We start from the raw sequence: 24,722 nt of genomic DNA, 5'->3' as shown, positions 1-24,722 counted from the left end.
CATAATTAGCATCACATATTTGTGTTTTGTCTTTTACTGCCCACACTGTACCGTGGAGAAGGTTTATCACACATAATAAAAAACATGAACCGTCTGGCTGTGGGGCTTTTGTTCGTTTGGATCTCCCGAGGCAGCAAAGAGACACGGCAGCCGTTTTTGGACTTGAACCTTCAACTGCTTCTTAAATGTAAGAAAATGCACTTTGGGCATATTCGTCTTCTCTCTCCTGCCAACATCAATTTGTTCATCTGCCACCCAGCAGAGGATGTCTCCCAAGTACAGTTCAAGAATCAAACACGTCTCCTTTAAAGTTCCTGCTATGACGAAGAGAACTGAAAATAATTATGCAGTAGTGACAAACATCTGGCAGCTACAACACTGTTGCAATAGCGTTGCTTGTGATATTTTTCAGTTTTAACAGAAGATGTACCAAAACATTTTTATCAGTTTATTCTTGAATCAAAATCACCTTAAAAGAACATCAGCAGCTTTTTTTTCTCCTGAAAATGAGGAACTCCCTACCAACAACAACTCAGCTCTGTCCAGTTTACCCCATTCATGTTTACTGTGGCTCTTTGGCTCAGTCTAACACTGCACTCGCCGTGTTTGGGGGAACAAACAGTCTTTGAATCTATCTAACAGAGAGCAATGCAAGTGTAACTCATAGAAACACAAAGTATTGGGAGATGCACTGTGTTCAAAGAAGCTATGGTTACCTATTACTACGGATGGGTACCGGTGGTTCTGACATAAACGGTAGTAACCAGACCGAAAAGCAGCGCACATTTCGGTGCTTTTTTTTTCCTGAGCTGTGATACACTTTGGATTCCAGCCAATCATTTTACCTTTCCGAGGATAGTAGGCGGGCCCAGGTACGTACGTTGTTTTAGAGCAGAGCTACAGAGTAAAAATGCCCAAAGCGAAGCGGTCAAAGTCTGGCTGTACTTCACAGCAAAAGATGCAAACTCAGCAGCAACAAGTGCTTTAAGCTGATACTGTGATACTGTCAAAGGAGGTAACACCTCGAATCCGATGAAACACCTGGCGACGCATAGCGTTTTGTTAAAAGCCGAGAAATGCACCATATTTGACAGCTTGCTGCGAGACCTCACACCGAGCACATCTACTGCGGGTGTGGTAAATCTCCATTAGTGAGTTAGCGCGGATCGCCCCGTGTGTGGGGCTGGACGGTCCTTATCATTTTGCAGAAAAAAAGAGACTGCTAAAAATGAAAACATGAGAGGTTTTTAGACAAAGTTTGTGTTCTCCATTGTTTAAGCACCGGTTCGAGCACCGTTTAAGCACCGGCACCATTTCAAAAGTACCGATTTGGCACCGGTATCGGATAAAACCTAAACAATACCCATCTCTACCTGTTACCTAGATTCTGGTGCTTTACTTGCACTTGGCAGCCTCCATGAAACACTGTGTGTAAAGGACAGTCCGTTTTGCAAGTTCAAGTCAAACTGCTCAAATTTTAATACCATCAATTTGCACATCATAGGCCATTTAGTAAATATTTGATCATCAAGCACCCTGTAAGTCACTATCATCAGAACAAGATTCTGTCAAACACCCAGTAACACCTTCACCCAGAGAAACCCCCAAAGTTAGCAGTGACACACAAACAGCTCCCAGTCCCACACAGATGTTTGTGACTCTTTTTAAAAACCAACAGTCATTTTTAAAGACACAAGAATTACAGTGCTGTGCCATTACTCATCACCTCACCTTCGAGATGCTTAACAAATGATATATTATTAATCTTTAGTTTAAAACGAGACAAAATAGGGGGTTAAACCCTAAAAATCCACTCCCTCCCTCCAACAGTTTGTTTGCTGTTTCTGGTGATTGGTGAGGGCTAAATGACAGCACTGGTTAGAGGATGGGAAGAAACAGACCCTGAGCTTTCAGTGTATTCTGGGTTAGGAAATCAGATCATCAGAGTTAGGCCGACTGCTGGGACAGCAGGCTGTGGGTGAGGCCGGGCCGAGGCACTGCTGGTGATCCAGGCACTGCTGGTGATCCTCGTCAATACTGCTGTTGCGTTGAGACCAGAGCTGATGGCTGACCACCACCCTGAAGGACAACACAGGAGAGGGCAGCAGAGTTCACTTAGAGACCGGTGTGCAATAAACCCACATCCTTTATTACTCTAACTTCCATATGATAGGTGTATTACTGGAATAAACCCTGTACCTGGCTCTGGAAGGGCTAACCACGTCCTGTCTGTTGTGTTCAAACCTGGAGCTGTAGCTGTACTTACACCACTACAAAGACAGACTGATTTCAGCATTTTAAAGGAGCCACTTTCTCTTCTAGTTTTATGTTTTCCTTTCATTGTTCTGCAGTTTCTCACCATGTGAGCAGGGTCACTGGTTCCCAGATGGACTCCTTGCTGGCAGAGAGGTCTCAGTAGGCTGATACCTGCACGTAAGACAAAGCAAACCTGAGCTGCAGTTTCACTGTTTTCCCTTCCCTCTGTGGCTACACGCCAAAGTCACAGCAGTCCAGCTGAATACATAACAGTGAAGTTGCACATGGACCAGCAGGAGATGAACAAACCATACTACAAGGTTAGTGCCCCCCAGCCCACTGGAGTACCGACAGCTTAAAATAAATAAATCAGAAATAACAGATAACAATCATGAGTCGCATGAGCTGCAATACTTTTTCTATGTTTGTTTGATGTTATTATTAGTTCATTTTGCCAGAATGGTTTTTACCACCATACACACGAGGGATGGGTGATATGTAAAAATTCATCAGTCCAATAACCGACGATAGGCGATATATGCACAGACCATTTGATGGGCGGAGCAATGCAATCATGCACGGACTGATTTGCGTGTTTAGGTCCAGCAGGACAAGCACAGAGGTGAGTCCACTGTCAGAGGCCATAAGAAGATCATCTGTAACCTTCACTAAAGCTGTTTCTGTGCTGTGATGGTACAGCGCATTGAAGAGGATAACAGTGGGTGAATTATATCCTTAAACTTAGTTACAGCACTTTAGAAAGACAAATACTGTGGGATATAGATTCATGTAATCCGACATAATCATCCTGCTATCACCAGGTTTCTGTGAGGTTCATCAATTATTAGCTCATGACCTGATGTTTAACAATCCACATTTCACTGATTTACTCTTTGGTGCAGATGTGGAAGATGCTGAAATAGTTACTGATTTATGGTTGTTTCTTCGGTGGTCTGGAAGCAGACGCAGGCTCTAAGGGGGTGGGCGTTTTCTCCCAAATATCTATACTGCCTGCTTCATTTTTGGACATCACTCAGACAGACAGCTAAACATATCAATCCTGTTCCAAATGGGGAAAGGGATCAGAGAAAACTACAGAATCTGACAGTGTTTTGATAAAGTTACAGTTATCAAGAACTGCAAAACCTAAAAGAAAAGTTAACATCAGTCAGGTGACCGTTATCTTATTTCAAAGCAGCAGTGCACATACATTTCGCCCTGTTGTTCCAGTACTTCTGCTCCCACTCATCCAGTAAGATGTTGAGGTATCTTGGACACTCAAAGAAGCGAAGGTAGCGAGATGATGATGGTGATGGGAAAACGCGCTCGAACTCTCCTCGACGGTTCAGCTCATCTTCACTCTCTGCCAGAACCCGGATTTCCTCTGGAGTCAAAACATCCAACACCGTGTGCATCAAGTCCTGAGAGAGAGAAAATGAAGGGCACAAGGTCATAACTGCTTCTTTGTGTTATTGCTAACAATGAAACCAGTGCTTGTTTCCACCACAAGCAACCAATTAATAAATAATAATAACCAAAAAACCTGTAGCTGTATGCACTTACGCTTCCTGTTAAACTATTAAAGTCACTGTGTAAACCTGTGTGTGTGTGTGTGTGTGTGTGTGTGTGTGTGTGTGTGTGTGTGTACCCGGTTAGCTTCACCCTGTTTCAGATAAAAGGCTCTTTTGACCTTCTCATCAGCAGACAGATCCACTTTGGGCCTCTCTCCATTCCCTGCGCACAAACTACAAACAAACAAGTGCACACATGTTCATGACGAGGTCATTTCTGAGGCTGCAGCTAAAAACCCAGAGGGGTAGTGTCTTATTGTTACCTGCTGGTGGAGCTGGATGCACTGCTGCAGGGGGTAACCACATCTTCTCTTGAAGGAATACGAAAGCCAGCCAAGTTCAGGAGATCTTTGATCATCTGACCCTTTATGGAAACATCGAGCCCCGTGTTGGAGTGAAGGCTGGATCAGAGTTACAGATGTAGTTAAAGGTAACTTTTTTTTTTAAAGAAATGTGTTATTTTAATGTGGGCATTTGTTACCTAGGCGATATGTTCACTTCTAGAATCCAGGGTTTGAGATTCTCGTCCAGCAGGATGTCGAAGCCAAACAGCTCGTGGCAGCTGTAAGGTGTCCGAACGTGCAGCTTCATCAGGCTGTTAACATACGGCTCTGACCTGGCCACGACACGGGAGGGAGGAAGCTGATTTCAGCATCTTAATCCTTGTCCTAATGCACAGTTTAATCTTCAGAAATACATACAGGGGTCTTTTCTTTTAACAACCTTTTTAGCTTTAAAGGTGCAGCATGTTTGTGAGGTTAGCACCTTTTAGAGCATTTTTAAGGACATGTTCCTCAGTGGAAAGATATCACAATTTCTGCATTGAAATACACATCTAAAGAAATATCACAGGCTATAAAAATAAAAACAAAGATTCAAATCAAATACCAATATTTACTCTAGATAGGGACTCAGCTGTGAAGCAATCAAAACTGGGAAAAGAACCTTTGAGCTCGAACAGTTAAACAATGGGTGGGAATCTGTCTGCGAGTCTGTCTGTTGCACGAGTAGTTTACGGATGCAGATGGTTTTAGCTAAAAGATATAATACAAACAAACTGATCTCTGCAGCCAGTCACTGAGCAGGCAAACTTACGCTATGATAGTTTTGATCACGATGTCTTTAATCTTCTCCCATATCAGGGTGGTATTGACTCCCTTTGACCCGAGGTACTGCCACAAGGCCTTCAGAGCCCTGAAAACACAAAGTAATATCCTCCCAAGTCATACATACAGAAACAGCAAAGACATTCTACACTACACTGTTGCATTTCCTTATCAGGTTATACTAAAAGCCCCTTGATAAGCTGTCCACTGGTCCAAAACGCTACAGCCAGAGAACGGACGAGGAGTAGAAACGGGCTCATTCAAAAAAGCTTAACAACACGGCGTATGCTGTGCAGCGAGGAGAGCTCAGACAAAAAAGCCTGGCACAGCATTGAAAAGCCGCCTACATCTGTGTCCAAAGGTCAAAAGGTCACATTCTCTACAATTCACACTTCAGCTCGATTCTCTGTGTTACCATTTGTGCCCCTGGCAGGCCTTGTAATCACTGTTGGTCTGGTACTCAGAGTTCTTCTTGTTGACACTGTAGTTGGTCAGGTGCATGAACTTATTACTCAGAGTCTTCATGGAAGACGAATACCTAGAGGCATGGAGGGGTGATAACTGAATCTCATTCATATGCATCCCATGTGAAATTAAGTGGCACGATCAACGTGGTGGAAAACTCACTTGCAGCTAGCAAATCGAACCAGTCCGTCTGAGAACATGTAGACTCTGAGTGGGTTGTAAGATGTCACATAGACGTAGAGCCGCAAGTCAAACTTGTTCCCACTGATGAGGTAGGGCTTATCTAGATACCTGCAAACATCCAGTTAGAGCATGTTAATGCAGCAACACTGAGTTACTTAGGCTGCTGAGCTCTAAACTATTAAAGGATTACTCACTTCTGAACAAGTAGAGGTCTTTTACGAGGCATCTGACTCCACTTGTGAATAACCTGAATGCCTATTCCTCTGGCTGATGCGGGCTATGGAAGAAAAAAAAGAGAGGAAACAAGTAATAACAATAAACTAAAACATAAATAAAACACATTTTACTCGATTCATATACAAATCATGTGTAATATGTGCAGGTGGATCCACACAGTGGTTTTACTCAGACTACAGGAAGCCTCTGTGTGTTAACAGTGCCAACACACAGAGCTGTACAATGACACTTTGTTTTTTCCATAGTTCAACCTGTCTCTAGTTTCTAATCTATAACATAACATATTTAATTATCTTAAGGAAATAAAGCTAATGTGCGTCAGACAGTTGTATTGTTGCACATGTTTGTTGCCCCGTAGGTGTTTGTGACTTTAATAAACCAGCTGCTTCCACCTCCACAACAACAAACCATCTCAGCTGTAATGGGAAGTTCATCTGAACTGTTGTTTCCACAAAGACAGTGAAATTTCTGTTATTAGATTACTCGCTCCATCTGAGCAGCTAGTTTCCTTTAGTCGATGAAATGAACTGGAAGCTCCTGCATGAATGTGTGCTGTGTATGTTTTTTATGCTACTATCCCTGCTAAGTAAATCTGGCAGATAGTGTGCTGTCTATTACAATCACAGACGTGCCTGCAGATTTTCAGTACATAAAATTCAAAGGTGGAAAGTAAAGAATTACATTTACTTGCGTTACTGTAATTGAGTAGTTTTTTTGTGTATTTGTACTTTTTAAAGTCATTTTTCAAGTCGGTAATTTTACTTTTACTTAAGTATATTTTTTAAAAAGTATTGTACTTCGCTACATTTTCAATCACACCCGTTACTGAGTAAATTAAAAGAACAAACAAAAAAAACAACAACATTGCGCTTCGGAAATACTGCAGGGAATGATGGGTAGTAGAACAAATTAGCGTTGGGTCAGGATAAAGATGGAGTCTGACATCGGCAGTACGGATCCAGCGAAAAAAGAAACCCCGTCGAATTCTGCTGACCCTGAACTCGAAGAAACGGATGTGAACCCCTGGCCGTATTTAAGGGACCATTTTGGCTTCAAGTGCAAGAAAGGCAGCAGCTTTATTATGCAGTGCAAGCTGTGTTTGCCCAGAGAGACCGACTTAGCAGCTTTTAAAAATTTCACATCAAACCTGCGCAAGCATGTAGAGGTAAGTTTACTTACATTTTTCCTGTTTGTTAATAATAATAATTTATTTTTAAAAAAAATAGTTAAATTAGACAGAAGACAGAAGCGGCTACTTTCTTACTTAACCCACATTTGTTCACACATGTGCAGAGGTGATTTTTTTGTTCTCAAACTGATCTCCCTGTTGGAGCTCAGTCTGGGGGGAGTTATTTTTTTCTCCTTATCTTTCCTCGTGTGGTGCATTTTCCATTGTTATACCTCTCTGACCCGTCTTCCCCATGTGATGTTTGTGTAATGTATGTATGGTCGGAGGGTAAGTCGGCGCTGGCAAAGGTCGGCATCCTTAACCCAATTTCCTTCGGGGTCAACCTTCAGGATCAATAAAGTTTTATTGAATTGAATTGCTCCTCAAAATTAACAGAGCAGGGCCAAGTATAAAAAATGAAAACACATTTTTATAGCAGCTGCCGTACGGCTCAATTCAGTACTTGTTCTCTTATTTGACATTAGAACACATTCTCATGTAAAAGAATTGGTTGGTTTGGTGACCATTATCCATTTTGATGTGTAGACTTGCAGTTTAACTGCCACTGCGCTTTAATTTGTAAAGTTTTTCTTTTAATTAAAAAACAACTACTTTGAGATTTATCCCATTGTCTGTTTCGCACTACTCAGAAGAGGCTGTCCTCCTGCTGACAAAAAAGTAACTATGTAACTTTTACTCTGAGTAAATTTTAAATGAGCTACTTTTTACTTTTACTTGAGTACATTTTTAGACAGGTAATTTTACTTGTACTTGAGTAAAATTTCAGCAAAGTAATAGTACTTTTACTTGAGTAAAATATTTTAGTACTCTTTCCACCTCTGATAAAGTTACACTCTATGACCTGAACGTACAGGTTTGATGATCCATTTTTGTTTGGCGCCCCCTTCCTCCCAGGCTTTGCGGAGCAGCTTGATGTCTTGAGGAAGAACAAAGGTCTGGGGGAAAAAACTGAACTCTTGTTTGCCGAAGCGGACTTGCATCTTGGATAGGTTCCTCCACAGCCGGTCCTTTCTCCCAATCTGAAATGTTCCTGGAAAATGGTTCAGCTGGGACACACAAATACACAAAAGTACAGTCAAAATCTGGACTTTCTCAGCGTACTATCAAGAGTAGTCCATGTGCAGGCGCTGACCTTCTGGTGTTCTCCAAGAGCTTTGAAGCCAGGTGACTTCATGTGGTGTCCCCAGCAGCCCAGCCAGTCATGGCTTTCTATGTGACAACACGTGTTTATCAGCCAGGGTCAGGAGTTACCTTTTTATCTTAGCCTTTAAATATTAGACTGAAATTCTTCACCATCTAATGTTTTTGTTGCCCCCATAGATATACACTAACCTCAACAATCATATGACCCCTATGAGCAAGCACTCAGCGACAGTGGGAAGGAAAAACTGCTTTTTAACTGTACACAAATCGTTTTAGAAAAAAGCAATCTTGTCACGGCTAATCCCAGAGACTTTCAAAGAACCAGTTTCAGCAATATCTGTGTGTGACATGTAGCGACATGTAACAACTTACTCTTTGTGACTCTGAAGTGTGATCTGCCGATGGTTTGCTTGACAATATTAGGAGTTACGGTGCTCATCTTCCATTTTAACAGTCGCCTTTGCTCTGCAGGAAGCAGTTCCACTGCAAAGAACACCGATTCATTCTTTTAACAGGTAACACATGCTGTAAAATACAGTATCCAGAGGTGTATACAGTGAAGAAGTGAAAATATTAACATAATAATCAACACGTTCAGGCAGCTGCTCTGCTCTGTGTTGGTACAGGGCATTGAAGATAATAACAGTGGGTGGATTATATTCTTAAACTTAGTTACAGCGCTTTCAGAAAGACATCTACTGTGATAAAGTCCACTCCCCACTGCTGTGTAATCAATTATTGTAAATGTTATCAGGAAATGATCAGACAGGAAATAGTTTTCTCTGTTAAGAGGGTACAGAGGCAGGAGAGTGTGCTCTGTTTGTTCTGAGAGGAACAGGAAGTGCTACTCTACTGCAGAGAGAGCTCAAACTAAGTGAGAGCGCCCCCCAGAGGATTGTTCTCTGCCTGGGTTATCCTCATTATCTGAGGGTGGGCTCTACAGATGTATGCTGGAGTTTTCTGGGCACATACAATGGTCTACATACTGTGATAGACCAGAAATCTACAGATCACTGAATATTACTCTTGTAACAATGCACCACGTTTGATTGATGAGTAAACCTCTGTCATGGGTTTTATCTTACCCAGCAGCATTAATGTAGGCTCTGAAGTAGCCACGACTATTTTAACAGTCGACGCGTCGTTTGAAGCTTTGTAAGATCCTGCAGTAGGATTTAAGAGTGTAGTAAGGGACTGAAACAGAAGGTGGCAGCACTGCATCTAAGAAGGATGCCAGCTGCCGTTAAACGCCTTCTGTCCAAATTCAGGGGCCGCATCGTCCTGAGGCCGCATTTGAAGGCCGATTACAGTGACGCGACGAAGCCTGTCCAAATTCGGCTGTCAAATGCGTCCTCCTTTTCCCCAGATCTGGAGGATGGGTCGGGTGTATCCTTCGTGACCCACCATATCCCAGAATTCATAGCGCGGCCCTGCCAATTCCAGTTTCCAACAATGGCAGCAGCTGCTTAGTTTTAATATCACTCTTATTAATCTTTCTGGGTCACAAAATAAACGTTTAAGATATTTTCAGGTGAGACTGTAGCTGTGTAAACTTCAAATATCTGCTCGGTTCATCAAGTAATCACATTTTTCCAAAAGTGCTCCAACGTTTTCAGAGACATCCGTTACCCACCAGCTCGATAGCAGACAGGGAGGTCAAGGGTCACTAGAGCCGGCGAGAGCAGCGAACTCCTGGAACATCATTTTCAAACCCCTGTGGTCTTTGGCTACTCAGGTTAAACATGATACACAAGTCACTCAGATAACTTAAACATTTGATTGTTTGGCTTTTTCCAGTGTTTTATTTGTTCCTGAGTAAATCTGTTTGGCTGAGATTAAAGTTCTAGTTTTTACACAGCTGAATAAACGTCAAGCAGACAGCTGATCATCAGAAGTGTGAGATGGTTGGGAGTTTACTCCAGTGTCCTGTTATATTTTACATATGAAGGAGCAGACGGCCGAGTTTATTAAACTCCACCGAGACAATCTGCAAATCTGCAAACTATCATCTTGTCTTTATTGTTAGTTAGCACAGACCTTAAACACATCGAGCTGTAAGCTAATGATCGTTATATAAGAGCAGATGCTGCTGGTGCAAGCAGCTGTACGTTTTACGTCCAATGGATGATGATCTGATTAGTCGACTATCAAAATAATCGTTTGTGGCAGCCCTACTTTGGAGACTGCTGGTATTATGCACTTGTCTGGAGTGCTCTGTTACAACCACACCATAAAGACTTGTGGTATCGGTCACACTAACCAGCAACCTACAAGTATGGAGAAACTAATGCAGATCTTTCAAAGTTTCTTTCTTGGCAATACTGGTTGGTTTCTGGTGGTGTTGCATGGCTGTAGGTATGAATGACAGACAGCATAGTTCAGGTGGTGTGTGGATTTGGGTGGCTTGTCTGTGTCCCTCTTACTGAAGTTGTAAAAAAGCTTGATGGACTGTAAAGGCTGGAGCATGGTTGGTCCTCCAGCACACAGCCAGCTTTGCAGACCGATCTTCACGTGTTGTAGCAGTTTACGGTCACCAGGGGACAGAGTCACTAACAACATGTCTGTGGGCTTCTCCTGCTCGTGCTGATGTTGGGACTTCAGACACGTGTTATGACAAACAAAGCGCTGAACAGTGCAGCCACTCTTTCCTTCTCATCCTGTTTTCTAAGCTCCTTTTCTGTTCCAGGCCTGAATTCACCCATCAGCATCTGACCTATGCACAGTGCCATCCAAAGCTATGTGCTGCTGGTTTTTATGAGAACTGCATGCAAGTACGACTGCGTAGGTGTCCCTCACTCTGTGCTGGAAAATAGTTATGCAAATGGACACAAACCTAGTAACATAACTAACAGGTGACAGCTGCTCAAACCACTGATGTTCCCGGTTTGTCAGCTGACACAGAAGGTCAGCATCTGTCGAGGGGTCAGGTGTGCATTCTGTACAGGTGTGTGGATGTTAACATGACAGAAAAGCTCTCACTGCTAACATGACTTCAGAGGCTGATCTGATGTTGTGTGTATATCATGTTAAACACAGCATAAAGTGCCACAAATTTGATTATTGAAAAAAAAATGTGATTACAGTCTTCAAATAGGTCTTAAAAAAAAAAAAAAATATATATATATATATATATATATATATATATATATATATATATATATATATATATATAAATAAATAAATATTCATCTGGGTTAAACTTTTTCGACTACTTTTTGATTAGCTAACAAGTCACAAATTAGACCGATTCAGTGCAAATTCAGTGGTAAATTAACCAGAAGTGCAATCTTCCAGCTAAGAGCAAACATTTTTTAGACAAACAAGCATTGTAAATATCTGCAACGCAGTAACAGTGGAGTCTAAAAATACTTCTTAAACATATCTAAACGATTCAGCTATTTTCCATGCTGTTTTAGCCCCGGCAGCGACTGAGGCTGTGGAACCAAACGTTTGGTGACCCCAAAATGAAAAAAGCCATAAATGAGATCATGTGGACGTGTTGTAAAGATATAAATCAAGAAGTTACAGGGTGTTGCAGAGACACATAAATAACTGAAGATCAATGATCTGTGATAGTAAACTTCTTATATTACAGTTACAACTCTGACCTTTCTCATTGGCGGTGCTGAAGTAGAGGGTCGGAGGGATACGGGGAAACAGACTGGGAACTAGTGCTGGTTGCTCCTCTTGACTGTCTCCTGGTTCCAACGACATTGGCTCCTCGATGCTGACAGAAAGACAAAGTAATGAACATCATCCCTATGCCCACATCTCATGGTTAGAGTTACGTTTGCCAACTTCTAACTACGAGACGCTGGCATCTGGTTCACAGTTGTAATGTCAAGTCTCCTCTGCTCATAGAGAGCAAGCAAATACACCATCTCATAGGACAGTATTTCAAAGGCGGTTCAAAATAGGGCTGTGCGATATGACCAGAATCTCATCTCCCGATATAAAACATCTATCGTCCGATAACGATATAAATCACACAAATGTAACATTTTCTGTCAATTCTGTGAATCTCGGGCAGGTGAAGTGTTTCCTGCTGGGCGTCGTGTAGGTGAGTCGAGTGTTTTAACCGATGCATGAAACGATACATTTTTAGACAGAAGTTGTAACGGCGCCGTTTCCTTTGTGAGTATTTCTTACACGGCGTGCTGCGGGGAGAAGCCTGTTCTAACGTTTTAGTCTAAGGTTTATTTTTTAGCACCTGGCGGCTCTTTTTTGCTTCTCATCCGTAAATAATCTGCATCTTTCACGTGATTCAGTTTATTTTGAAAAGTCTCAACAGGATCTTGAGCTTTATTGTGAAAGGTTTATGTGAAAAATAAACAAGCGGACATGCCGTGGTGTTACCGTCGTTGTTGCTAACGACAACGCATAAAAACATGCGCTTGTCTGTCCGTAGTGTGGTTATATTAAATATAAGAGAAAGAGAGAACTTTAAGAAATTAATAATAACTACAGTGACATCAGAACATGAAAAACATTGCTGTAAACAGTTTATTTTGCGACACCACGAAACAAACGATAGCGTAAAATGAAACGATGTTTCTATATCGTCATCTGATATATATCGTTGTATCGAACAGCCCTAGTTCAAAATGACAAGTTAAATGATAAACAGTCAACCTGATCAGACAAACATGCCAGAACACTCACATGACAGTCATAGGAAGCAGAGATCTTCTTCCAGTGATGACAGGTAAGCTTGACGGGAGCTTTAGCTTTCAGGGAGGGGTGTTATTTTATTTAGAGTGCCAGTCTATTTAGATCAACACAAACCAATCAGCTGGATGGGTTAAAAGGAACAAATGTGACAATAGCAGTCCTGATCCAGAGTGGTTTTACAGAGAATCAGTTCCTAGTCTTTGGTAGGCAGTTCTACTGTTCACGCCATAACAGAGGATAACAATATGATGCACAATGCTGCAGACCTTTCCACCACTCTCCAGCTGTCTGCCCCTTTGAACTGAAAGAGTTCACAAGCTCTGATGGACAGAGGGACATTTGACACTACTTTAGGAGAACAATCAGAAAGCACCAGGCCCTGAAAGGAACGTTCAAATCTTTAAAGGTTTCTGATGGAAATTAAAGTGGGTAAAGTGCTTTATAAATAAAGCTGGTATGGTATGGAAAATGGTAAAAAAGCTAGCTGAAGGTCAGAGTAAAAGCACAGGTTACTGAAGTACTGGAACTGCTGTAATTGTGGTGGTATACAGTCTCATATGTGTCCCAAATAACTGCTGTGGCGGAGCAGCATAACATGGGAAGCAGGTGCTGGAGCTACAGCCACTAATGTTGCGACTCTTAATAAATCAGTAACAGCCAGCTGCAGGAAAAAGTTGAAATACTTCGGAATTAACAGGATTTCTGCATCAACCCGTCTGGAATCTGCTCTCGTCTCCTCTACTTCAGGTATTCCAGTTAGGAGAGGAGGCTGGAGTTTGGACAGTTTCTTTAGACTAGGTGGTGAAGGACGGCTTTAAGCAGAAGAGGAATCATTTCTACCGGGGATTCTTCTAATTCAGTTTCATTTTATAAATGACAAAATTGTGTCAGCAGATGAGATAAAAGCAATCATTACTGTTGATAAACTAGTATTAAATAAATTATTACTTAAAGTTTCTCAGGAAAAACTTGCATAGACTGTTTTGGTGCTTACATTTTATTTATGTCATCAGTTTTCCTTTTATTTTTTTGCATCCTTGTCACACTTGCATGTTTCAGATCATCAAACAAATTGTAATATTAGACAAAGATAACCCAAGTAAATAAAAAGTGCTAATTGGATTTAAGAACACACTTTGACTGCAAAACCATTATTGTGATGCATTTATTTATTTTCTTCAGTGATTCAGAGAGCTGGTGTTTTGGATCTTTATCCTCCTACGTAACTACACTGGATGCCAGTGTCACGGCTGGCTCACAAGGAGGATTACAACACCTGTTTACTCTGATAAATGCTGATAAACACGCTACCAAAAAGTGCAGAGATCAAGCACAAAGGCTGGCTAGCAAAAGTGGGCAGAATTCATGGTTTCATCAGTTACTGCAAGACCTCCAGGTCCTGAAGCAGCAGAGCAGCAACACACCATCACATGACCACCACTATATCTGACTGTTGGTATGATGGTGTTCTTATGAGATGGGTGTAATGAGGAATGCAAACTTGTCAGTCCACAGAATATTTTCCCAAAACTCAAGATGTGCTTTGGCAAACATGAGACGAGCCTTCGTTCTGACACCACTGCTACGTCTACAGTGTTGTACCACAATGCTGCTGCCACGCTTGTGGCAACAGGTTCACATTTTAAGTGAGCGCACTGATAAAAAGGATGTGCTGAAGAATGTGTTTATGTTAGGTTTTAAATATCGCTTAAGTAAATGTGCCTGTGCAGCATGTTTGCGTGTTTTTTGTTGTTTTTTTACTTTTACTTCCCTTTCAATTGACAAAGAACCATATTTGGAATTGGAAGAATTTTTGTTCTATGAAGGTCACAGTAAATAAACCAGTGATGGTGTGTGTATGGTTACTGCATGTCTTACCAGGAGGGGAGAGTGATGCACCCTCCGGATGAAGTGCCAGTGATGGAGGAGCTGTCTGACTCAACAACAAATAACAATGTTCTCATCAGTACTATATTATTACATAATTATACAACATGTCATAATATCATCAACAAAAAACTGACCAGCTGATTAACTACAGCACAAGTATGATAGAGTTTACTTAAACGTCTCACCGTCATCACTGCAGGCAAGCTCATCAGCCAGCTCCTCTTCTTCTACATCCGCCTGTGCAGCATGCTCTGGGCTGAGCAAAATCAAGTGTAATCACTAAAGGAAAGATGTGAAGGAAGGAAACCTGAAATGTGATGTAGCTGATTCTCACCCAGGCGGAGGGGGAGTCTCTTCAAGCAGGGATTCCTGTGTCGGTGAAGGAGAGGAAAGGGATGGAAAGAAATCTGATGTGGAGGCTGGCTGTCCCTGTCTTGTGAGGCGAATGGCTGAAATCTGATTGGTCATTGAGCCCACCAAGGCTCCTGCAGGACAGGAGGAAACATCTGCATGTGAACTACAGGATTGTGCTACATAACTACACAGTACTGTAAATACAAAACTGGGGCCCATTAAAAATCTTTAAATTAAAAGAAAAACATACAAACAAATGAATAAATAAATAAAAAGGCCTCCTTTGTTTCAATAAGGATATTCAATTATTGAGAATGAAAATATATCTAAAGACTCATAATGCTGGGTACGGTTGACCGAGTATGTGTTTTTAAAAATTTGTGACTTTTTTTTTTGCAACATTTGAAACAAAGAACAGTGGGTGGAAACATATTAACCCAGTGGTTCCCAAACTTTTTTTGCTAGGCCCCCCTTTGTTTTAGAAGAAAAATCCCCCCCCCCCCAAACATCTCCAACATGTCAGGAGTAGTTAGTCTTTATAAGAAGTGTTTGTGAACTAAAAATCAAGAATGTGGGATTCTGTTTGCCCGTGATTTGAACAGCCCAGCGCTGCTCCCGACGCAGGGAAACCCAATCCTGCAGGGAGACCTACCTCCACACTTGTGCAGGTGAAGCCAAAGGGAAGGTCTGCCTCACCATATTTTCTAGTGTTTGGCTCAAAATGAAGTTGGTTTGGAAACATATTCAGTGATGCTTCATCTCCTGCTTTGCGTTTGTGTGGGAGCTCCGTCAAAAGCCTGTCCGTTATGCTAGCAGTGTCAACCCTAACCCTTTGTATTAACCAAAGACAGCCTGTGTAAAACACGACCTATGCTGCTGTGTTGACTTGTATAAGGATCCCAGACACAGAGTTAAAAGTCCAACATTTTGCTTGGGCTTCCCAAAGGTTGATTCTGTTCATCTGGGCGTAGCATCAGTGGGAGAAACGAGTTGTCATCATCCAGGTGACTGTCTCAGCTGACTGCAGGTTTCCAACCTTATAAACAGGACATCTGCACAATGACTAAAACTAGCCCACTGATGAACAATGGGCTGGGAGGTCAGCTCCTTGGCTTGTCTGTATTGAGCAGCAACTCAAACCAGTTTAGAATTATAAATGCTTATTTAGACACTGAGCCATGGCTCTGTACTATACGCACACATTTCTGCATCTTTGCCATTCAAAGACACTTTGTTTCGCAGCTTTGTTTGCTAGTTTAACTTTTCCGTTACGGGAGAAAAGATGTTCCTACAGCCTATTGCATGGCCGGCTCAGACTGCTTCCATCTTTTTTGCCCGGCCTCCAGACCTTTAGTTTATTTTACTTGCTCTTTCTGCCAGAATAAAACCATTTTAACAAACAAACTCACAACAACCTTTGATGGAAAAATGTCCTTTCAAGGAAACTTTCAGAATCAGCTTCTCGACAACCATAGCTAGCTGATTTAACTGCACTTCACTGCCAGGCCCATCTGCACTGCTGTGCTGCAATATGTGCACTGAAATCCTAACATACGGAGAAACATTATGTTCAGATTGGGTCTAGTGCAGTTAGATCATAGAGTTCATTGTGCAGAGAAGACGTGGAGAACGCTAAGCTGATTGCTGCATCAACAGGGTAACAACAGCCTTAGCAGCGTGACGGTGTGGAGTGACATCTACCTCACTGGAAAAAATAAGGCTTGTCACCACTGGGGAAAAATCTCAATGCACAGAGATTTTGCAACCAATGCCAACTCCATATCTCCACAGTCTGAGGTCCAAACCATCCTCCATCTCCCACAAACCGGTGCCTGCTCATATGAGTGTTCAATGGATTAATTAAAGTTTATGAAAATCAGTCAATTAGCTGGAAGATGCAGTTGATCTTACCATTTATGAGTACAATACTCTTTGCTGTTCTATTAATAAAACTCAAAAAACAACTGTACCTTTAAATTAGTTTGTTATCTCATATTCATATCTATACCCAGACAATCTCCACGTCCTGGGTTCCATTAATATGGGTGTAGCACAAGCAAACAAAAAGTTCTGATTACCTGCAGCAGCGTCTGGTGGAGGTGGCTTTTCTGAGTCACTGGCACATTTCAAAGGTGGCGTGGGACTGTTTGGAAAGGAACTGATACGTTTGCATGTGGGCTGGGTTCTTCCCAGCACACTACATGGGATCTGCTTGGTTAGATCTAGTGATGCTCTTTTTTGGGACTTGGTGATTGCAGTTGCTCCCAAAACTGTGAGAGGAACACCTTTCACAAGGAGCTGACAGTCAAAAGAAATGTCAAACAAAGTTGTGCTGCTGTTGTGTGTCTGACCGTATTTTGCTGCTGGTGGGATTGAATAACTCCTCTGTGTAGGTTTTGCTTCTCCTCCTGTGCTTCTCATCTCAGCGTTTGTGCTGTCGAGGCTGGAAGCATCCTTCTCCACAGCTGGCCCCTGATGTTGACAAAGACTAAGGCACATGTCAGGCACGGGTGGCAAAGAGAAACAGTCTGCAGCCTCACACTGCGGAGAAAACAAAACAATATCAGACAGACTTGCATAAACCTAAAATTATAGGTATATTTCTGAAGGTGGCTAAATTACGGTTTTGCCTATAATGAACTATTTGCTTTTACTGATCCCTAATACAGCCCTACACAATGATTGGTTTAAATCACTAGACTTGAACATGTCAAACATATTTATGGAAAAACAAACCATGATGGTTGTTGTGGCTGCACCTACAACAAGCACTGTGTGGAAAAGTAGAAATAAAAGTTGGCTTTGGTGAGTTCGAGCATTAAGCATCATAACAACTTTAAACGTCTAAAATCTGGAACATATTATTCACAACAGGAATCTTGTTTTAGTGCAAGAACATATCAAATAATGGAATTATTGATTGAAGTGTGCCACATATTAAATCCCAGTCAAGTGAGCTTAGACGTGGCTAAAATGATTTTTAAATCATGGTAATTATTATTACACCTGCATTTAATTATTATCTACAGTGTACAAGTTATTGCTCACTACTGATAACTCAACTTCACTTCCAGCTGCAAAATGAGTTCTTTCCATCAGCCCACTCAAAAATACTTTTGTATACAAAATATATTTAAATACCTTCAAAATTATTAAAAGACCCAACATACAACTTGTACAACACACAACTCTCCACAGAATACAATGTACAGGACAAAGCGTGTTCCAAATGGGCTTTACCCACAAACATGCAGCCATTGCACAGGAAACTCTGCTGATAACCATATCCATGTTTTACAGTGCTATACAGCTGTTCAGAGGTTCTGTCAGAGGACATGCTAAAATATAAAGGCAGCTGTAGACTACACAGTCGTTTAAACAATGGCCTGAGCAATTGGTTGCAACCCAAAACATTCCTAGAAATGATCAGTGCTGGAAAAGCACTCACCGTCAGCTTCTTGGTGTGCTGGGAAGCCTGCTTCCCTATAATCAGCAGATCTTGATGAGACACTGCCCCCAGTCCCATAAGTGCATCGCCTGTGGCAGCCTGATGACTCTCCACTGCTGAAATGTTTGCAGACTGAGAGCTCTCAGACGATGTAGATTTTGGCATGGTATCTGGCAGCTGGACATTAAGGCCAACCTGGTTTTCCATCTTGTTACTGGCCTGTGTTAGGCTGCAGCCAGTCTGCTTCAGCCCTGGTACCAGCAGTTTGTTTGGGGTTAGAATTCCATCTGACACAGCGGTGAAGGTGCCATCGCCTTTTTCACAAACAGCAACCACCGGTGACTTGGCTTGGTCATTCTTCCTGGATAGCTCAAAGGAGACATAACTATAAGGCACTTTTGTGACTCTAACTGTCTTGGCTTGTGCACTTACAGGGGTTGTGGTGTTGGGATGATCTGCACTAGAACAAGCCACAAGCTTCCCTCCACCCCAGGGGGAGGACTGGTTGGTTGGCATGGTAAAAACCAGCGATGTCGTCCTTATTTCTAAAGGCTGGTTTTGTGGCAGAGTTTTGGGTGATCACAGTAAACAATTTGACAGTTGAGAAAACTAATAAATGAATGGCTGAAAGCTCCTCCTCCTCTTGCTGACCCAAAGTTGGTGATTTTCAAGGTCAACTCCAACTAAACAGATAACCAGTTCTTGATAAAGCCAGACCAACAGTAACCACTACTTCCATGGCAAATGTCTGGGCCTCTCATCTGGGCTGGAGGTAAGCAGGAAAACATTGACTTGTGGTTGTGCTGCAGGTTTAGATGTTTTCAGGTGTGAAGTATACGTAATTCAAGATGAATCTTAAGTCTCTGGTTCATCAGGAGGTGTTTTTCCGTCATTTTCTCATATACTGCTGCAGGAAGAAATGTGGCTGCACCAGATTATTCACACTAAGGTATCAGGACTTGACAGGAGAATGGGATCCCCCACAGCCATCATATCATCCTCAGTCACGTTACAGGAAATGAAACTGTCCACTCTCAGCCCTAATACTGTAAGCACAAGAGAAAAAAGCACAGTCAGTTATTATTAATTATTATGAAAATCCTTTCATATTATCATCACTTAGTATTTGCACATATTCAAGCCATTTTACTGCAGTAGGCACATACAATGTCACAGGTAATCCAAATTTTTGTATCACTGAAAAACTGGGTTGTGAACATTTTAGGTTGCTTAAATTACAGAACAAGTTTTAGATTGAGATTAAACTACTTAGAAATATTGCATCTTTATGGTTTAATCTTTGAAGAATAGCATTGGGTGACTGGAAGAATATATCTGTGTTGGTGGTTAACTCACTTAATTGCAGTTGTTTTTGTTTTGGGTTTTCCCCCATATTTTCTGTCAGATTGTGTTCCAATTATATGTTATATTTGAGATGACGGCCGTTGAACACATAGCCCAGCCATAATGGGGGCAGATTGTTGTATTCCGTATGCATTTTTAATTTTGGGTGCCTTTACGTAACGTGTACTACGGCTAACATGCTTCAGGTAATATTAAGGGCATATAGAACACTGTGGCGATGTCCTATAGATCAGCAAGACCGAACGTGGGGAGTTGGCTAGCTTGAAGTAAACTATAACGTCCCATATTCACGGCTGTCGCTGCTGACTTTTGTCATAGTGACGACTGTCAGAGAAAGCGTGGAGAATTCACGTGTGAGCTGACATGCCGCTTCAGTTTAGCTTCACATTAGCCTACTTATAAGTCTAGTTTGATTACGTTAAGTGATAAAATGGTGTTAGCTGACGCGAAACAATGCACCCACCCTGTGGGGTAGCCATACATAAAGCCAGTTTAACTAACCTACCTTCAGTTTACCGCTACAATGTTCACTTCGTGTTAGCTTAGCAACCCAGACCGATTCAATTAAACTGCTAAACTGTCGTCATGTGCTCTAAGAACTGCCCGGAGGATAAAATACTTTTATGAACTCATAGGAATCTTGTTATTCTATGTTCGTACCTACTTTGTCTCATGTAATGACTAAAGCTGGTGTTCCTAGTCGAACGATAGGATGCATGTTGCACCGCTGAGCTTAAAAATCCAAATGATACATCAGCGTGACCCAAGATCGTCTATTGAACCAATAAGAGAGCAGGACTTCTTCTTCTTCTTCTTTTTATCAGTATTTATTGGCGGTTGGCAAACAGCGAAATGTTTTGCTTACCGCCACCAATTGGTGTTGAGTGTGGGCCGTACAAACAAACCCTAGAGCAGGACTTCTTCTTCGTAGAGGTTTTTGGCGGAGCGTTACTGCCACCACCTGGTAAAGATACGTCACTTCATAGTGCGGATCCCGCGCTACAGTCCCTAGTAACTGTTGCCAAGGGAATCTGGTTCAGATCTTAGTGGGCACAGGGAACGAAAGAAACGTTTATTTGCTTCGACACCAAACAGATTACATGAATCTGATGAAATCCTTTGCGTAACAATTCCTAGATTAAACTTTATTTTAATCTCTCCCAGTTTCCTTTTAGGTGTTTTCTTTCAAATAAATAAATAAAATAAATTCACCATATATTGTGTTCTAACATGATACTAACACAGCAAAGTAACGAGAGGTAGGGTGTCAAACGAAGGTACTATCTCCCCGACTCTCCAAACTTTCACTATCACTTTATTGTTTTTAAAAATATTTTGAATGCATTCCTAAAGCACGTATATCTCCTCATTATAAGGTTTCAGTATCTGCTGCAGTCCGAATGAACGCCGCTAAAATAATGTTAACAAACACGTCAAATCTCAGTGGGAAAACAAATCCTCTGGCCTGGGTGTGTATTAGGACCAGTGTTGGGTAAGTTACTTTAAATTAGTAACTTAGTTACATTACTAGTTACTTTCATCAAAAGTAACTCAGTTACTTCAAGTTACTCGTTACTTTCAAAGTAACTAGTTACTAGGTAAAGTAACTTTGGTTTTACTCAGACTTCTCTTGTTAATGTGTTGCTAACTGGATACCCAGCAAGAGTGCCAGTCTTCTAGCTTGCTTACTTGCCACAAGTGCACTGTGCCACCTACCAAAGGAAAAAATAATGTGCATATTTCCACGAGAGAAATCCCACGCCTGGACCGTCGTTGACCACCGCCATGATTCTAGCCTAACGAAAATGAACTCCACCTAAACTTGGTTTATATCTGACCCAGATAGACTGCAGGTCATAACTTCTTACCTGAAGTTCAGTTCACCTGACACTCGGACGGGCGGCCGCTTCGGGTTTCTCCTCCTGCCTCCCCTTTCTCTCATCCACCTGCTGCCTCCACCACTTGCTAATGTTACTGAATCTGTGGAAGCTCCGCGATAGCCACCACACGAAGTAACGAGTAACGAGCCTATCTAAATCCCAGTAACGAGTAACGCGTCCCTGATTTTGGCATAATAACTAGTTACCGTGCTCGTTACCACAATAATATCCCAACACTGATTAGGGCTCGGGTGTCTGAATTCAAAGACAAAATGCTACTCAATAATTTGTATGCATTAAAATTACATCTCCAAAAGTTGAATCTGTTCATCTGGACGTAGCGTTTTGTGGGAGAAACGTTTCGTCATCATCAGGTGACGTCTTCAGTCTCAACTGACTGCAGGTTTCAATCTTATAAACAGGACATCTGCATAATGACTGAAACCAGCCCACTGAGGAACAATGGGCTGGGAGGTCAGGTCCTTAATCTTAATTATGCAAATTCTCATGACCATTGATCAGCAATCACTGATCAAAACCCACTGATCAGTGTCCATGAGTCCCATTCACTGTCACGGTTCTGGGTCCGTTGGACCCAGTATTTTGAGTTTATTATGTTTTGGTTTATTTTTGCATTATGGATTGTTTTCTGATGTTCTGGTGCTTTGTTTATTATTATCATTATAGATCTGTTTCTGTTATTCTTGGTGAGGGATCAGTTCTTAGGTTTTGGGTTCTCATGTGTATTACAGTTTCTGTTCAGTGTCTAGTCTGTCTCTCAGTCTCATGTCTGCATCTGGTTTAGTAATTCTTGTTTCCTGTCTTATTGTGAAAGTCTTTGTCTTATGTTAGTGTGTGCAGCTTAGCTCCCCCGTCTCGTTAGCCCTGATCTCCCCCAGCTGTGTCTCCCTTCTGTTGCCCATTCCCTCATTACTACCCTGTGTATTTAAGCCCTGTGTTTTCCAATGCTTGGTGTCGCATCGTACCCTCAGATTATGCCTGTGTGTTTCTTTGGTTTCTGTATTCACGGCTGGTTTTCATGTCAGCAATAAAAGCTGAGGTTCTGATTTATAATTCTGTGTTCGAGTCCTGCGCTTGGATCCTCCTCTCCGCCTGCCCGCACACAGAGCCCTGACATTCACAGAGAGTTGGGGAATGTCTGCAATCACAGCATTGTAAGATGGTGACAGATGTACCCTTAGGCCCCCTCCTCGATTCCGAGATGGTCTTTCCCTTTTCACGTAAATGGCTGCATTCAAACCAGCGTCCCTCCCTGTCCAGGATGTGAACATCCTCATCCTTGAAAGAGTGTCCACTGGCCTGTAGGTGTGAATAGACTGCAGAGTCCTGGCCTGACGAGGTGGCTCTTCTGTGTTGTGCCATCCTCTTAGTCAGAGGTTGTTTGGTTTCCCCGATGTATAAATCCTGGCAATCCTCCTGGCACTTAACAGCGTACACTATGTTACTCTGTTTGTGTCGGGGGACCCGATCCTTGGGTGGACCAAGGGAAAGACCATCTCTGAATCAAGGAGGGGGCCTAAGGGTACATCTGTCCCCATCTTACAACGCTGTGATTGCAGCCATTCCCCAACTCTCTGTGAATGGGACTCATGGACATTGATCAGTGGTTGTTGATCATTGGTCATGAGAATTTGCATAATTAAGATTAAGGAACTGCCCTCCCAGCCCATTGTTGCTTCAGTGGGCTGGTTTCAGTCATTATGCAAATGTCCTGTTTATAAGATTGAAACCTGCAGTCAGCTGAGACTGAAGACGTCACCTGATGATGACGAAACGTTTCTCCCACAAAACGCTACGTCCAGACGAACAGAATCAACTTTTGGAGATTTACTTACCTGGATGATTGAGCATTAAAATGACATGCCCAAAATGAATGAAGTATTTCTCTGCGATTACAAACTCTGTGTAAACAATCTTGGCATCAAAATAAAGCTAACACTTGTGAGATTTCATCAGAGGTGTAGATATTGCAGCAGATGTTAAAGTTACTGAGGCTGGAAAAATAAAATAATTTTTTCCTCGCCTAATTTATTTATTTATTTATTTTCGCATGTAACCCTTTTAAAATATGCGTTGGTTCACATTTTAATCCAGAAAATCAGTAATCAGCAAATAAACATCGCCTGTGCAAAGATGGATGCTTCTAAATCAGTAAAAAAAAACACTGCACTTTTAATAAATCAATATCGAGCTGATGTGCAGTTTGTCCAATTTTGGCTACACCTTTGAGCTGAATTTTTTAAAGTACTGAACAACATACATGATTTAATTTCACTAACTTGCCTAAAAATGCTTGTTTTTGGAATATTTCTGTAGAATTAACCACACATGGTGAGTTTAAATGGACCCAGCGCTTTAAACTCTGAGGGGCTGGGACTTCTCCTACTTAAAAAAAAACAAATTGTAGTCTAAACAGAAGCATAATAAGCTGTTCTTATTATGGGGATTGTCTCATTGCATTGTTGAACAATGCCCTCTTCAACTCCATCGACCAGATCAACATCCCAGAAAGTGTTCCTGTATTTGTTAACACTTTATTTTGGCAGATGTGTGCTGTCCAAGAACCACCGGGTGGCGACTGCCACAGTGCCATCTTGCTTGCTTGCAGTTCAGAATTATAATCAACATTGATTTGATTTTATTGATTAGCATTCAAATATCTCAGTGAAGACAGAGCAAAGATCTACCACAAAGCAAGAAAGCATGAGACAAGGCTAATCAAAAGGTATTGGCTGAAGCATTTGCTTATTACACCAACCCTTTTAAAAAAGATCTTTTTGCATGCAGCTCCTGTACACAGGGCTCGAAGCAAATAATAAAACAAAGCAAAAACAAAACAAACAAGAAAAAAAACTTTTCTTTTCCACCTTAGATAAGTAACTACATCAAATGCTTTTTTTTTTAACCATAAACCAGTTGAAAAGTTAACAGATAAGGAAAGAA

At 41.7% G+C, this 24,722-nt stretch overlaps 1 protein-coding gene across 6 annotated transcripts; it reads right to left on the bottom strand.

Moving 5' to 3' along the window:
* Positions 1-1,455: 1,455 nt before the first annotated feature.
* On the bottom strand, positions 1,456-20,896 carry ttll4 (tubulin tyrosine ligase-like family, member 4). 6 transcript variants are annotated; one of them, XM_086267796.1, is made up of 22 exons: positions 20,543-20,729; positions 18,514-19,559; positions 17,417-17,606; positions 17,144-17,335; positions 15,046-15,196; positions 14,897-14,967; positions 14,700-14,754; positions 11,759-11,877; positions 8,523-8,633; positions 8,140-8,216; positions 7,859-8,053; positions 5,776-5,858; positions 5,561-5,689; positions 5,349-5,471; positions 4,923-5,021; positions 4,309-4,443; positions 4,091-4,228; positions 3,905-4,001; positions 3,467-3,677; positions 2,360-2,427; positions 2,200-2,270; positions 1,456-2,079 (listed from the first exon to the last, which is right to left on the bottom strand). In XM_086267796.1, the coding sequence occupies exons 2-22, from the start codon at positions 19,027-19,029 to the stop codon at positions 1,926-1,928; spliced, it is 2,985 nt and encodes a 994-aa protein (XP_086123922.1). In that variant the 5' UTR covers positions 19,030-19,559; positions 20,543-20,729; the 3' UTR covers positions 1,456-1,925. The 6 variants fall into 6 exon arrangements, with proteins under 6 accessions (XP_086123922.1, XP_086123919.1, XP_086123920.1 ...); XM_086267793.1 differs by lacking the exon at positions 20,543-20,729 and adding an exon at positions 20,744-20,896 and having other exon boundaries at positions 17,144-17,606; XM_086267794.1 differs by having other exon boundaries at positions 17,144-17,606; positions 20,539-20,729.
* Positions 20,897-24,722: the final 3,826 nt, after the last annotated feature.

Source organism: Aulonocara sp. 'chitande type north' Nkhata Bay, linkage group LG16, assembly GCF_057382095.1.
Source record: "Aulonocara sp. 'chitande type north' Nkhata Bay isolate Kocher_YH1m ecotype deep benthic linkage group LG16, A_spYH_male_GT1.1, whole genome shotgun sequence".
Lineage (NCBI taxonomy): Eukaryota > Metazoa > Chordata > Actinopteri > Cichliformes > Cichlidae > Aulonocara > Aulonocara sp. 'chitande type north' Nkhata Bay.
The sequence above is the reverse complement of the archived record's forward strand: the minus strand, read 5'-3'. Positions and strand labels throughout refer to the sequence as shown.

Bases quoted from the DNA above. Each gene is read 5' to 3' on its own strand.
- ttll4 (XM_086267793.1), bottom strand. From the start codon at position 19,029: ATGCCAACCAACCAGTCCTCCCCCTGGGGTGGAGGGAAGCTTGTGGCT. The intron at 8,054-8,139 runs GTCAGCGCCTGC...TGTGTGTCCCAG, and splicing joins CTCTTGGAGAACACCAGAAG to CTGAACCATTTTCCAGGAAC. The intron at 5,859-7,858 runs GTACGTTCAGGT...TTTCTTCCATAG, and splicing joins AAAAATGGATCATCAAACCT to CCCGCATCAGCCAGAGGAAT.